The sequence below is a fragment of the Podarcis melisellensis genome, assembly GCF_964234715.1.
Source record: "Podarcis melisellensis genome assembly, chromosome: 8".
In the NCBI taxonomy this organism is placed as follows: domain Eukaryota; kingdom Metazoa; phylum Chordata; class Lepidosauria; order Squamata; family Lacertidae; genus Podarcis; species Podarcis melisellensis.
The window spans coordinates 79,122,300-79,138,525 of record NC_138540.1 but is presented as its reverse complement, the minus strand read 5'-3'; the positions used below and the strand labels follow the sequence as shown (position 1 = coordinate 79,138,525).

At 44.6% G+C, this 16,226-nt stretch overlaps 1 protein-coding gene across 1 annotated transcript; it reads right to left on the bottom strand.

Annotated features, from left to right (window-relative positions):
* Nucleotides 1-4,697: 4,697 nt before the first annotated feature.
* On the bottom strand, nt 4,698-12,309 carry LOC309376171 (phospholipase A2 inhibitor NAI-like). Its single transcript, XM_081922406.1, has 5 exons — nt 12,037-12,309; nt 10,676-10,798; nt 7,704-7,856; nt 5,866-6,012; nt 4,698-4,959 (listed from the first exon to the last, which is right to left on the bottom strand). Exons 1-5 carry the CDS (start codon nt 12,086-12,088, stop codon nt 4,802-4,804), a joined length of 633 nt encoding a protein of 210 aa, XP_081778532.1. The 5' UTR covers nt 12,089-12,309; the 3' UTR covers nt 4,698-4,801.
* Nucleotides 12,310-16,226: the final 3,917 nt, after the last annotated feature.

Here is a 16,226-nt window from a genome sequence, read left to right as displayed (position 1 = left end):
TGAGAAGAATAGTGCCTATACATTGTCTCCTATCATAAATTTCTACAAATGCAAGAAACTTACTCTTTGCTTTAAATATGAGCTAGGATTCTGGTTCATCGAAGAGTGAACTACTGCCTTTCTCGCTCCCCCAATGTACTTGGGGATGCCACAGCTCTCTGTACGCATTTGGTTAAATAAAAATTGAATATTGGGAACAAAACAATATATCATTGAGAATCCTTTGTAATCTAGCCTTGTGCTTTATTCCTCTCCCTTTCAAATGAACCACAAGTCCTGGTTCCTTCCTCATCCTGCTTTAATGGCTGACCAATCCCCCCCACCGCTTCGTTCCTTCCTGGAAACATGATGAACAGCACAGCAGTTGTGGTTCTGCTCAACTGGAGGAAGCAGGGCCAAGAGGAGGCAGGAGATCAGGAGTGTCTTCATCACTCTAGAGAGCTGAAGAGCCAGGAAGGAGTTTGAGAACAGCACTGGGCCAAGCAAGGAACTGATGCATGAAGAGGCTTAGTTGGAGGAATTTGTAGAGGATTGCAAGGAGTACTTTGCCAGCACCCCAGAATAATGGATTCAGGACAGTGTCATAAATTGCTAGAATTCTAATTATGCTATACCATAATGTAAAGCACAGTGTTGAAAAGCAATTAAATCTCTTCCCCCTTCCAATAACTCCAAGGACACGTCCCTCCTAATCTGTGCCAGCCTCAATTTCTCAACCCTGGATGTGGGGAAACGGGTCCCATCAGGTTACAGCACTGAAATTGGATTAGGCTTCTGGAAGCCAAGGCAGTATCCCTGACAGTATGAACTTTTTTGAAAGGGGGACAAATGTCTGTCCACAGTTTCCTTTGTGGTACAGTAATAAAATGCACAGTGACCTGGATCCCCTCCATCCCATTAAATGCACTTGTTTGGGGTAAAGAATTGGTCCACTTGCTCTTTAAAATAAGTTGATAAGAGTTAAAAGAGTCCCATGGACTGCAAAAAGATCAAACCTCTCCATTCTGAAGAAATCAGCTCTGACTGCTCACTGGAAGGACAGATCCTGAAGCTGAGGCTCCGATACTTTGGCCACCTCATGAGAACAGAAGACTCCCTGGAAAAGACCCTGATGCTGGGAAAGATTGAGGGCAGGAGAAGGGTACGACAGAAGACGAGATTGTTGGACAGTGTTCTCGAAGCCATTAACATGAATTTGACCAAACTGTGGGAGGCAGTGGGTGACAGGAGTGCTTAGGGTGCTCTGGTCCAGGGGGTCATGAAGAGTCGGACACGACTAAACGACTAAACAACAACAGAGTTAAGAGCAGGTGGGGTTGCAGGCCTGTGTGCAGAGGAGATTGCAGATTTAAGGGACTATCTTTTACTGGGGTTGGATATATGCAAGCACAGCTCCATGTCCTTTGCTTTGGTTTCTCTTGTGATGCTGATGAAACTCAAAGACATTCCTAAAAGCATTCACATTTCAATGACCCTGGTCCTCCCCCCCATCCTTCTTAGGCAAGCCTGTGCCATTTGAAACTGCGTCATACAACCTTCCTCCGTTCTCCGATGTTTACCAATCCTCTCTTTGATCAATAATTCACTCCACACAGTTCTTGAATTCCTGCTTGTGATTAATAAATTGCAAAGATTCTTCTTTCTGGGGTGGAGGGTTATTAATACTCACATAAAGCAAAGAAAAAGAAAAGTTTTTTTCCTCCACCCCCTTTCCATTTCGCACCAAACATACCAGTCTTTTAATGGTGATTCATCACTTGATTTATTTGTCCCGCCCATCGCTCCGCTCCCAGAGATCCATTAATCAGCAGTCTTATCTCCCAATCTTCACTTGATCTATGTGCTTTTGCTTCTTTCCAATTATATATTTCCAATTATATGTTTCAAGCTAAATCAACCAGTGCGCTGATTGGAGACAGCGTCCGGGAAGAGCCGACTTCACACTAGGGCTTGTGCCAAGTGTCCGCACCCCCTTCTTTCGAATCCGAGGGTGAATTATGCACACCGCTGGCAATGCAGTCCCCCCCATCCCCTGGGTGGGGCCAGGAAGACTGCATACTTCCCATAGCAGCCTCTTAATTACCTCATGTGGGTCACAGAGATGTTATTGTCAGCCATCTTCCAATGCGCCCCTGGTGGCCCCCTTGAGGTTAGCTCAAATGTATAAGAATGTACCTAATAAGTGTTGTAAATGTAAATATTGCAAGGGGTCATTCTGTCACATGGGATGGACCTGCAAGGAGGATAAGGTCTTTTTGAGCATGTTATACAATGATTTTTTAAAAATCAGAAATCAGACTGACTTTTCCAAGAGTCCAGAACCCTTCTGGCTGGGGATATTGATCAGCAAAATTCCAAATCAAGGAATCTTTATGCTCACAGCTGGAAAATTGTGAGAATACCCTGAAGTATGTTTTTAACCTGAGGTACCACTGTATTATGTATATATTTGTGTAATATATAATGCTGCTATATAATTTACTGTCAGCATAGATTCTTCACATTGTTTCTTCTAAGAAGAATGGGAGTCTGAGATGTTAGTAATCACAATGGAGGGGGTGGGGAGAGTGACATTGGGCTCATGTCATCTTCCCTCACCATCTTCTTCTTCATATTATAAGAGGGAATTATTATAAGATGATGTACCGATGTTATTTAACTCTGAAGAGCTTAGATCAAATATATAAGAATGTACCAAGAAAATGCTGCCACATCACATTCAAGGTGCTTATGTTTATTTCCACTGATCCCTGAGGAATGTGAGCCAAAAGTGCCTTGAGGAATGCACAAACCCTTATGCTACACCTCAAGCACTGAGATCCTTTGGCTGGGGCAATTCTTGTAGCTCCCTACACACCTGAGGTTTAGTCAGCTTTCAATTCAGAGGAAGCCTTTAGTGCAACAGGAGAGAGAAAAGCTTTTATTCCTTTCTCACAGTACTAGAATTTGTGGGCAGCCAATGGCTTGAGTGGCAAACCCACTTCCTGGTTTGCTACGTCCTGAACCCAAAAGTTAAATTACCCAAGGGTCCACTGTAGTGTTTGAAATAGCATATGGTTAAACTCTGGAATTTGCTCTCAGGAAGTAAAGATGGGTAGCAACACGGATGTGTTTGATTGAGGATTAGAAGAAAATCATGGAGGATAAGGCTATCAATGGCTACTAACCAATTTGGCCATGTTCTTCCTCAAGTGTTGGAGACAGTATTCCTGTGAATGTCAGTTGGTGGGAATCACAAGCGGGGGGACGGGATGGGGACAACTGGTGTTGCTGTCCAGTCCTGCTTTGAGGCTTTGCACAGGCATCTTGCTGGCCATTGCGACAACAGGGTTCTGGAACAGCTGGACTGGTTCAGCAGGCTGATGCAAGCTGTGCCAGTTGAAGCTTGTGGGAAAGCTAACATTAGCCCAAATTTTGATTGCCTCAAAGTGGTGCTCACCCAATGTACCTGCTGAAGACGAGGGGATTCACAATGTACCTGCTGAAGAAACATGGTTTCACAATTTCTTTCTAAAATCACCAAGCTGTTCATTTGTCTGAGTAAGGGAAGCCAAAGGAGAATGAAAATTGGGAAACTGTGGAGGCCTTTAGTAATCTATACCAGGAGTGGGGAACCGCTGACCTGGGGGCCAAATGCAGCCACTGCCTGCCCCTCCACAGGGCCTATGGGGGGGAGGTAGTACGTCGTTCTTCTGTTTGGGATCACAAGGGGGACATCAGAAAATATTTGCCTATATTGTGTGAAGACTAGCATTTATATTTTTGTAAGACTACATAGAATTCCATGGGGCCTCTTCCTCCGTCTGCTTCCTCATCTGCTAGCATGCCCCTGCCTACTTCTCCCCATGGATCTAGAGATGTGGTGCTGAAGTCCTGGTGAAAGATAGTGTGAGTGCTCAGGGTGCTCAGGTTGAGAGGTGAATGAGAAGGCGGATTTTCCTTTCCTCTCCTGCGGGTGATGTGCTCTGCCTTCTGAGGGGACTGCCACCCACCTGTGAAGTGCGGGATATTTACCATGCAACCAAATCAACAATGAATGTTTGCTAGATAGGCAAATGACAGGAGCTGAAGCCCTCTGAGTTTATTCCTGTAAGATTCCAAGAATGAACTCTCACTGTTATGGACTGAGTTGAGTATGATCCAAAATAAAGCAGTCTGATTGGTCCTAGAACAATATTTACATGGTTTTGCAGAAGAAAATATGTTGTACTCATTGACTGAGTCTTAAAGAAATTCCTGAAGTGTTAGCTTTGGTGGGGGTTGCGCAGCACATCTGCTGTGGCACTCCCCATTTTACCTCTAGTGGCGAAATGGGATAGACCACTCTTGACAGCAAGGCAGCCCAAAGTCTGCCATTCTTCTCAGGTAGGGACTTTATCTTCCCTCCATTTCTTTTTTCTCCCCATTTTACCTTAAGTGGAGAAATGGGATGCACCACCCAAAGTCGGCTAATATTAATTGATTAAAATTGGACCTGAAAGTCTGGCCAGGGATTTCACCCCTGCCCGCTGCCAAAGCTATTTCCCACCTCCAAGCACTATTATTTTGCCCAAGAAATGTTGCTTTTGGTAAAATGATACAACACACATTATTAACCACATATATTTATTTTGGACATGATTCAATGACCTCATTTGCACCTGAAAGTCAAGTACAGTCTTTCTTTAAGGAGGAGCTTCTAGACTTCTGGAAAGACAGCCTGGGTGTCCTCAGGCTGAGACCTCCCCTGCTTCAACCACTAGGCCTCCAATTTCCATAGATGGTGGGTTCTTCTGGGCGGTGGTGGTTTGCCTTCTCTCAGCTACAGCTCATTGGAATCCTCGTCCATTGCTTCAGTGCACTCAAATTGAGTGATCTCAATTCCTAATGATTCAAGATCAGTCTCCAGCAACCCCTCATAGTAGTCACACAAACTAGCTGTTCCACAGCCTCGGATAGCGCCCCTCAGGCTGCTTCCCCCTGTTGGGAAAAACACACACATATTTTTTGAATCCAAAACCCTCTCCCTCAAACAGAAGGGTGGGCAACTTTTCTCAGACCAAGAGCCTTTTTCCAGTCTGGGTGACCTTCTGGGAGGTCCACATGCCAATGAAAACAGAAGTAAAATCCACCTTTACACGGCAGGCCATTTTATACATACATTCAAACCCCCCTCTCTGTTCTCCCTCCAGGTAACCAAGATTCAGGGGCAACAATCCAGCCAGGCCAAAGCATACAGGTAGGGTATGAAGTGGGGCTTGTGAGTGGTGTGGCCTAGGGAGAGGAGGTGTGGCTAAGTAGGATCCGAAGGGCCAGAGAGAAAGAGTCCAAGAGGAAAGCCTTTGGCCCCTGGGCCTGTGGGTCTCCATCCTGCCCCCCCCTCCAATTTAAAGTGCAATTTTTAAGATTTATTTTTATTTAACAAAATCTGTATACCGCTTGTTTGCAGTAAATACTGCTAGGGGTTAACAAGAAATATTTATATTAGCAGTTAAAACCATTAAAACATTTAAAACTCATTGGAATAAACAGCAAAAGGGAATAGAGAATGTGTCTATCTGAATGGGCTTTAAAGGTGTTGCTGGGGGGAAAATGGAATAAAGAGGCATAGGGTTCCAGACAAGAACCGCAGAAATCACTAGCCCCTTCCCTGTATTCTCCTCCTCCTCCCACCTCCCTGCGCACACATCCCTCCTCCTTGGGCTCCTGCCCATCCCATTACTCTGTGAAGGCAATGTAGGTCTCCTAATAACTTTCAGCACCCTTAATAAACAAAGTATTCTAGCATCTTTTAGAGGAAGCCATGACGGCTCAAAGTGGCGTGATACTGCTTTAACTGCATAGTACAGATGGGGCACTAGCTGCACTCCATCATACAAGACTCACCGAACTTCATGCGACCCCCAACGTAGAAGCATTGATCCTCCTCATTTCTGCAGCTGACGGTCTTCAAGCCCTCACACTCGTCTGACAAGATGTTGATGCAACTCGGGCACTTCAGCCCATTGGGCTCCCTCGTCTCACTCTCAGGCACTGGAAAACAATCACCACACCAACATTGCAGTTAGTCAATGTATTTCTTTTGCAGATGCAAACCACAACTTGCTGTATGTGAGGGGTGGGAATTGTATTCCTTCCAAGATGGATGCCTACTACCTTCCAGCACTTCAGCCATGCTCCATTCATCCAGGGCTACATTAATGCATGGTGCAAGAGATTTCTGACAGGGGCCACATTCACAGCATACATTTCAAGCACAGGGATACCACTTTAAGCAATTGGGCTTAGTACTGAGCAGCATTGGGGGGCATTCTGAGAGACAAATAAGAGCAATTGTGTGGGGTTTGTTTGCTAATCCATAGCTATGTGAGGGGAACAGGGGTTTCCAATTAACTCTCAACACCCTTAAAAATCTAACACTCCCAGAATTCTTTGTCCTAGTGTTGATATAGCTTTTACAAAAAAGCTTACACCAGGGTGTTGTGAATGCTAAGGCGAACCATAAAATGGTGCCTCCTCCCACCAAGGAAGGAGGGGTGGGTGAAGAGCTACATCAGGAACAAGGGAATGTGAACATCTGGTGATATATGAACATCTGTGAACATCTGGTGATGGTGATACAGGCCTGCGTCAGCAGCTGGTGTACGCCAGGAGCCTAGCCGAGGCTTACAGACTGAACCTTCGTATTAACTGTTTTCATTGAGGGCCACATTTCCTTCTAGGCAAGCTTCTCAAGGCCACATGCCAGTGGCAGGGCCTGTTGTGAAAGTGAGTGGAGCAACAAATGTAATTTTTCAAACTTTTTATTCTTTGCACCACCTGGTTCTTTTCCCCTTTGTGTAGATAGTGTTCCTCTATAGCTTAGTAATTAGGTGGCACTGGAGCCCATTGCATCTAATACATCTTTCTTAGCATTTGCTTAATTTGCTTAATAATTCCTTGAATGCTTAATTTGCTTAATAATTCCTTGAATGCAAACCTAAAAGAAATCAGTTCCTTCCCATACAAGAAGGACAGGGGCCTGTCCCACTCAAAATATCTCTACAAATGCAAATGCATAAAAGAAAATGGGTCACTCTAGGTTTGGGGGCTAGAACTCCGGGAAACCAATGAACCAGTGAAGTGTAGTGGTTAGAGGGTAGGAGACCAGGGTTTAAATTCCACTGTAGCCATGACACTTGCTGAGTGGCCTGGGGCCAGGAACCATCTCTGTTTAACCTATTTCACTGGATATTTTGAGGCTAAAATGGTGAGCAGGAGCTAAAGCGTTTTGGAGGAAAGCATAGGATGCAAATACCAGAAGCTGCTGTAGGAGAGGAACTGTGAGTAAAATTATGGGAGGGGTGTTTCTAGGACTAAGGTAAAACTGTGATGCTCCCTTGTAATTTTTGGTAATAGAGGCTGTATGTTGTTCAGGTAATCTTCTTATTGGGATTTTGAGTTTTGTTCTATTAGTTCCCGCTACCCCCATACTATGGCTCCAATGCTTCCCTTCTGGTTCCCTCTGTCAGTGGCTCCTCCCTGTCCCACCAGTCTGAATCAGGTTTGAAATATTCTTTTCTATTGTCACCCTCAGGCACCTCTTGGAGCGACTGGCTGCCACCACTCCTCCTTGTCTACCCAGTCCCTGACATCAGGATACTGCCAAAAACTTGTTTGTCTTTCTTTGACCTCTCTCATTGCTTGAGTTTTGTGAGACCATATTTCCTGATGATGATACTTACTTTCAGGAGGTCCGCTGTTGCACATATCTGTCTTGCAGCAGGATATCTTGCTGTGGATGTACATTGATGAGGTTATGGAGGAACTGGCATAGTCTGCATCGCACAACTCTGTATCGATGCAGGACTTGATAACCATTTTTGACCCCAAAAGTGCTATAAAAGGAAAAATTGGAAAAGGAAATAACTAGACCTGAAGATAGGGCTGGTCCACCCATGAGGCTCCTGCCCACCTAGCAGTTTGAAAGCATGTCAAAGTGCAATTAGATAAAAAGGTACCACTCCGGTGGGAAGGTAAACGGCATTTCCGTGCGCTGCTCTGGTACGCCAGAAGCGGCTTAGTCATGCTGGCACTTGAACCGGAAGCTGTACGCCGGCTCCCTCGGCCAATAAAGCGAGTTGAGCGCCGCAACCCCAGAGTTGGTCACAACTGGACCTAATGGACCCTTTACCTTTATGTAGCACGATCCATAGGGGCATGCGATCTGAGCACCAAGAAAAGCATTGCCTGATGCTGCTGCCTTTGAAGCTGTGGTGTGATCCTTGGAGGCAAGATCTGCCACCTCCTCGTCAGTTCCTCTCCCCCAGCTGAGCCGCCCCATGTCCCTGTTGTTCGTGACAGGGACCTTGGAGCTTCTTCCTTTTTCTTTTTTAATATGTTTATTAAAATTTCTTTTTTCCTTTATAACAACCAAATAAAATTTCCTCATCACATATATCTATGCTCAAATTGAGCTTTGACTTCCTCCCGTCCCCCTCCCTGACTTCCATATGCAATCACTTTTATCTTCTCATTTCTAAATCACCCTGTTTACTTTACCTCCATACTTAAAAGACTTACTTCTAATATTTATATCCAGGTATCAAATCATAACCTAACAAAATATTTTAAATCAATCCTGTAAATGTTTTAAAAAGTTTGTAATGTTCATTCATATATTGCACAAATTTACTCCAGTCCTTTTCAAACACTTTGTCTCGCTGGTTTCGGATTTCTCCCGTCAGTCTCGCCAGCTCAGCGTATTCAATCATCTTTGTCTGGCATTCTTCCAACGTTGGAAGTTCCTGCTGCTTCCATTTCTGGGCTAAAAGTATCCTTTCTGCTGTGGTAGCATACATAAATATATTTATGTCTTTTGGGGAATTTTTTCACCTATTATCCCTAATAAAAAAGCCTCTAGTTTTTTACAAAAATTATTTTTGAAAATCTTTTTCAGTTCATTATATATCAATTCCCAGTAGGCTTTAATCTTAGGACACATCCACCACATATGAAAGAAATTCTGTTCCCCCTCCTTACATTTTTAACATACCTTATCTTGAATTCTATGCATTTAAGCAAATTCCACCTCGGAGCTCCTTTCTGAGGCTCCCTCCGCCTTGCGGGTGTCCGTGCAGGCACAGTGCCTCTTTCTTTGTGGCGTGGTCATTCGCAAAGCGCAGGCTGCAAAGCCACCCTACCTATCCCTTGCAGGGCTGCCTGCACTGCTTGGCTGCCTTCGACTGGCAGAGTGTACTCCGTCTTTCCTCCTGTGCTGAAAAAGGCAGCCAGGTGGCAGCCAAGGCTGTCTCTGCCTGGAGCCTGCACTCCACCCAGGCTCTTGCAGCTGGGGAGGGAGAGCACTTTAACTGAGTCCCCGCCCCACTACTGGCTCATGTGAGCCAGTGGTCATTTGTGTTTTTTGCAAAATTGCTTGGCTGAGGCGAGGGTAGCGGTGTGCTCTTAACCCAAGCAGTTTAAGGAGGGAGGGAGGGAGGAATAACCTTTATAACCCTCGTCATGCAGCTTCTTTCTCCCACTTCCGGTATGAGAGACAGACCATGATGGTGATTTCACTTAGTGATATATCTTTAATGCAACTGCCACCCCTCCTGAGTCCCTCTGCCTCCAGCTCCAACCTGCAGCTTGCTTAGTTTTTCCTCAGCGTGCTAGGTGCTGGAGGCAGAGGGACTCAGGATAGGTGGGGTTTCCTCCACCGATTTACTGCTGAGTGAATCTGTCATCACGGTCTGCCCCTCATACCAGTCCTGGGGTGATATATCAATAAATCACCCAGGCCTAATTTTCAGTCACCCTTTCTTCCAGGTCTGCGGGGTGGGGAGCATTTTATGGTTTGCCTCAGGTATCCAGTTGTGTTGAGCAGGACCTGCTTGGAGCAGAAAGAGATTTCTCCAGTTTTATCTATTTGTTGAATGTATCAGGACAGGAGAACCTTTGGCTGTCCATAGGTTTCTACCACCCTTCTCCTAATTGAGTGGGACCAGTTGAGGAGGTTTCATGGGAAGTTCATTTCTCCACATTTTCATATCAGTTTCCAACTCCCCCCCCCATCAACATTTAGTGTGAATGTAATTTTTACTCTTAGGCCCTATCTGCAGGGTCATACTGATTTAAGAAGTCATGGTTTCCCCCATGGGGATGGGGGGATGTTTGTTGACCATATTGGCTGTGAATCCTGGCAGACTAGCTCTCTACCTTGCAGGTCATTTCTCACTTGGCCTGGGAGATGGGAAACAGACAGACTGACTACAACTACAAAAGCTGAGGCTGCTGAACGGAAACTTGGTTTGGGGTATTGGTTGGCTTGTATTGTTGCTGTTACTGATATCCATCTTTTCTCTCTTTTAGCTCTTATGAATTAGGTGACTGTTGCTTGATTTTGTTGTAGTTTCTTATATGCACACTTTACCCTAGTATGTGCATTTGATTACATGGCTGGACAACTGAATTGCAAAAATGGGAGAAGGGCAGATTCTGAAGGATGTTTTGTTTTGCTCTTCCAATTGAGTAAACACACCTTTAAATATGAACTGACTTGAATTTCTTCCCTGCTCCTACAGGCAATGCAGAACCTAGAACACTACTTTATGAAAAGTCATGTTCCGTGGCTTGGGGCGAAGATATGCCCTTAGAAAATGAGTCAGGGGGTTTGTTTATGTTTTGGTGCTCAAAGAGGTTGAAAGTTCTCACTTACACAGTTTGCCTACTCCAAGGGCAGACATGCAGGACTGATCACTGGACTCGTCACACTCCTCAGTGGTGGCGTTTTTGCAATCTTTTCCTTCATTCCAACAAGACTCACATGTCAGAGTTGCCACTGCAGACAAGGGAAAATGGGTTTAGAAAACTTTAGTAACTGTGTAGGAGGAATAGGTCTGCATCAGGGTACATGAACACAACACTTTCTGCCACAAACGCCATCTTGCGAGAGGCAGCAAGGGCCACAGACTTGGATAGCTTCAAAAGCAGACTAGATAAATACATGGTTACCATCCTCAATTGATATATTTTTTTTCTGGGACATTGGAGGCACTATTTGTCTGAATACTAGTTACTGGAAACCACAGAAAGTGTGCTGTTGCACTCAGATCCTGCTTTCGGGCTTCACCCATGGCACGAACAAGAGGCTAGACTAGATGGACCATTGCTCATCTACATAATGCTTCCTATATATATTCCTTCTTTAGTTCTTAAACTCTGTGAATAGGGGTGGGCCTTGCATAGACCAGAGAATGATTGTCCAAGATGGCTCCTGCAGGTTGAGGGAGAGGACCAGTAGAGAAGGTGTGGGAAAACCTTTAACCCTTCCGAAGTTGTTGCACTACAACTCCCATCAGACCAGCAAACATGACAGACTCTTGTAAGCACATCTGGTACCCCTGGAACCTGACTCCACTCAGAGATTGGGGTGGTGTGTAACACCAGGAAACTTAAAGTTTGCATGGGGGGGGGGCAGGATAATTCCGCTCTGAAATAAAAGGTTAACAACTTTGGTTTTTCTCTTCATCAAATCTGGCCCTCTTTGAAAAATTTTGGACACCACTTCTTTAAATTTAAGCTAGGTCTCTAGTTTATTGAAGAGTGAACTACTGCCTCTTTTGCTCCCCCAATGTACTTGGGGATGCCACACCTCTGTATGCATTTGGTAAAATTTAATATTGAGAACAAAGTTTCAGGAGGAAAGGGCAGAATTTGAGTGGACGATGAGGTAAGCAAACAGGAAAAAAGTTCAAGAAACATACTCTTTGTTGTAGATGAAACCTAGGATTCTGGTTTACCCAAGAGTGGGCAAATGCCCCCATTGCTCCCCCAATGGACTTGGGTTTACTGCACCTCTCAGTGTGTATTTGGTTAAAAAAAACAAATATTGGGAACAAACTATCCTGATTGAAGATCCCTTGTAGCTTGACCATATGCTTTATTCCTCTCCCTTTCAAAGGAAGCACAAGTCCTTGTTCCTTTCTTCTTCTGCTTTAATGGCTGACCCACCCCTCACTTACCATAATTCCTTCCTGGAAACATGATGAACAGCCCAGCAGCTGTGGTTCTGCTCACCTGGATTCAGAAGGGTCAAGAGAAGGCAGGAGATCAGGAGTGTCTTCATCATTCCTGAGAGGTGAAGAGCCAAGAAGGAGTTCGAGAACAGCACGGAACTGAGTTTGAGAACAAGCAAGGAACTGAGGCTTAGTTGGAGGAATTTGTAGAGGATTGCAAGAAGCACTTTGCCAGCACCCAGGAACAATGGATTCAGGGCAGTGCAACAAATTGCTAGAATTCTAATTGTGCTATACCATAATATAAAGCACAGTGTTGAAAAGCAATTAAATCTCTTCCCCCTTCCAATAACTCCAAGGACACGTCCCTCCTAATTCGTGCCAGCGTCAACTTCACCATCCTGGATGTGAGGAAACGAGTCCCATCAGGTTACAGCACTGAAATTGGATTAGGTTTCTGGAAGCCAAGGCAGTTTCCCTGACAGCATGAACTTTTTTGAAAGGGGGACAAATGTCTGTCATCAGTTTCCTTTTTGGTACAGTAATAAAATGCACAGTGACCCGGATCCCTTCACTCCCATTAAATTCAGTTGCATTTGGGGTAAATCAATCTCTTCCCCCTTCCAAGAGCTCCAAGGACATTTCCCCCCTTTAACCTGTGGCACCCTCAATTTCACCACCCCGGAAGTGAAGCCCCATCAGGTTACACCACAATCCATACCTCAGCAGTGAAATTGGATTAGATTTCCAGAAGTACAGGCAATTTTGCCAGATTTCTCTGATAGTCAGAACACGAATTTATTTATTTTTTGGTAAGTGTCTTTCCAGTTTCCTTTGTTGTACAGTAATAAAATCCACAGTGACTCACAATCTAGATTTCCTCTGTCCCATTAAATGCACTTGTTTTTGGGCTAAAGAATTGGTCCACTTGCTCTTTAAAATAAGTTGGTTACATTTAAGAGCAGATGGGATGGGGGAATGCAGGGCTTTGTCCAGAGTAGCTTGCATATTTAAGGGACTATCTTTTACTGGGGCTGGATATACACAAGCTCAGCTCCATGTCATTTGCCTTATATACGCAGCTGTATTTAGATATGCAGCGACAGTGGCAAGGGGTCTTTATGCTAAGAAGTGGAAAGTTGTGAGAATACCCTGAAAGGAAGAATGGATGGTGAAAGCCTTAGAATTGTGTTTTAATATTCTGCTGGAAGCCGCCCAGAGTGGCTGGGGAAACCCAGCCAAATGGGTGGGGTATAAATAATAAATGATTATTAAATTATTATTATTAATAATAATGATAATATTAATAATTGTGGGAGTTTACTATAGATCCCCAAGCCAAATGGAGGACATAGATGATGCCTTCCTGAAACAGATAGCCAAGCATGCAAAAGGAAGGAGGGATAGTAGTAATGGGGGACTTCAATTACCTGGATATTTGTTGGATGTCAAACTCAGCCAAGAGCATAAGGTCAAACAGATTCCTCACTGGCCTTGCAGACAACTTCATTGTCCAGAAAGTGGGAGAAGCAACAAGAGGAACAGCCATTTTAGATCTGGTCCTAACCAATGTTGATGACCTGGTTAGTGGGGTAGAAGTGGAAGGATCATTAGGCGCGAGTGATCATGCTCTTCTGAAGTTTACTATACAGCGGAAAAGAGCAGCCAAGCATACTAGGACTCAATTTCTTGACTTTAAGAAAGCCGACTTCATAAAACTTAGGGAAGTGCTGGGTGAGATCCCATGGACAGTAATACTAAAAGGAAAGGGAGTTCATGATGGCTGGGAGTTTGTTAAGAGGGAGATAGTAAAAGCACAACTTCAGGCAATACCAGTGAAACGGAAACAAGGAAGGTGCCTAAAGAAGCCAGGGTGGCTATCTAAAGAACTTTTAACTGAGTTAAGATTTAAAAAAGGATGTGTACAAAAAATGGAAAAGGGGGGAAACCACCAAAGAGAAATTCAAACAAATAGCCAGCACGTGTAGACACAAAGTCAGAAAAGCTAAAGCACAGAATGAACTCAGGCTTGCTAGAGAGGTTAAAAGCAACAAAAAAGGCTTTTATGGGTATGTTCGTAGCAAAAGAAAGAACAAAGAAACAGTGGGGTCACTCAGAGGAGAAGATGGTGAAATGCAAACAGGGGACACAGAAAGGGCTGAACTCCTCAATGCCTTCTTTGCCTCAGTCTTCTCCGATAAAGAAAACAATGCCCGACCTGAAGAATTTGGAGCAAATGATTCAGCATAGGAAACACAGCCCAGAATAACTAAGGAGATAGTACAAGAATACTTGGTGAGTTTAGATGTATTCAAGTCTCCAGGGCCAGATGAACTGCATCCAAGAGTATTAAAAGAACTGGCAGATGTGAACTGGCAGTCATCTTTGAGAATTCCTGGAGAACAGGCGAAGTTGTGGTAGACTGGAGGAGGGCAAATGTTGTCCCTATTTTCAAAAAGGGGGAAAGAGAGGACCCAAATAATTACCGCCCAGTCAGTCTGACATCAATACCAGGGAAGATTCTGGAGCAGATCATTAAGCAAACAGTCTGTGAGCACCTAGAAAGGAATGCTGTGATCACCAATAGTCAGCATGGATTTCTGAAAAATAAGTCATGTCAGACTGACCTGATCTCATTTTTTGACAGAATTACAAGCCTGGTAGATGAAGGGAATGCAGTGGATGTAGCCTACCTTGATTTCAGCAAGGCATTTGACAAGGTGCCCCATGATATTCTTGTAAAGAAGCTAGTAAAATGCGGTCTTGACTATGCTACCACTCAGTGGATTTGTAACTGGCTGACTGACCGAACCCAAAGGGTGCTCATCAACGGTTCCTCTTCATCCTGGAGAAGAGTGACTAGTGGGGTGCCACAGGGTTCTGTCTTGGGCCCAGTCTTATTCAACATCTTTATCAACGACTTGGATGATGGACTCAAGGGCATCCTGATCAAATTTGCAGATGACACCAAACTGGGAGGGGTGGCTAACACCCCAGAGGACAGGATCACACTTCAAAACGACCTTGACAGATTAGAGAACTGGGCCAAAACAAACAAGATGAATTGTAACAGGGAGAAATGTAAAGTATTGCACTTGGGCAAAAAAAATGAGAGGCACAAATACAAGATGGGTGACACCTGGCTTGAGAGCAGTACATGTGAAAAGGATCTAGGAGTCTTGGTTGACCACAAACTTGACATGAACCAACAGTGTGACGCGGCAGCTAAAAAAGCCAATGCAATTCTGGGCTGCATCAATAGGAGTATAGCATCTAGATCAAGGGAAGTAATAGTGCCACTGTATTCTGCTCTGGTCAGACCTCACCTGGAGTAGTGTGTCCAGTTCTGGGCACCACAGTTCAAGAAGGACACTGACAAACTGGAACATGTCCAGAGGAGGGCAACCAAAATGGTCAAAGGCCTGGAAACGATGCCTTATGAGGAACGGCTAAGGGAGCTGGGCATGTTTAGCCTGGAGAAGAGGAGGTTAAGGGGTGATATGATAGCCATGTTCAAATATATAAAAGGATGTCACATAGAGGAGGGAGAGAGGTTGTTTTCTGCTGCTCCAGAGAAGCGGACACGGAGCAATGGATCCAAACTACAAGAAAGAAGATTCCACCTAAACATTAGGAAGAACTTCCTGACAGTAAGAGCGGTTTGACAGTGGAATTTGCTGCCAAGGAGTGTGGTGGAGTCTCCTTCTTTGGAGGTCTTTAAGCAGAGGCTTGACAACCATATGTCAGGAGTGCTCTGATGGTGTTTCCTGCTTGGCAGGGGGTTGGACTCGATGGCCCTTGTGGTCTCTTCCAATTCTATGATTCTATTATTATTATTATTATTATTATTATTATTATTATTATTATTATTATTAGCAGAGATGGCAAAGGTAAAGGAGGAGAGGCTACTACAACTGAGGCCCTTCCCCACGTAATGCATTGGATCTGAGGGGTAGGCAGAGGGCAAAGCCTCCCTGGACGGCATGGAGGGGGGGTGAAAGGAGTCTAGATTCCCCCTCCCCCCCCACAGTGGTACCTCTGGTTACGTACTTAATTCGTTCCGGAGGTCCGTTCTTAACTTGGAACTGTTCTTAACCTGAAGCATCACTTTAGCTATGGAGCATTCTGCTGCTGCTGTTCTCATCCTGAAGCAAAGTTCTTAAACCGAGGTAATATTTATGGGTTAGCAGATTCTTTAACCTGAAGCGTATGTAACCTGAAGCATGTGTAACCCGAGGTACCACTGTGTGT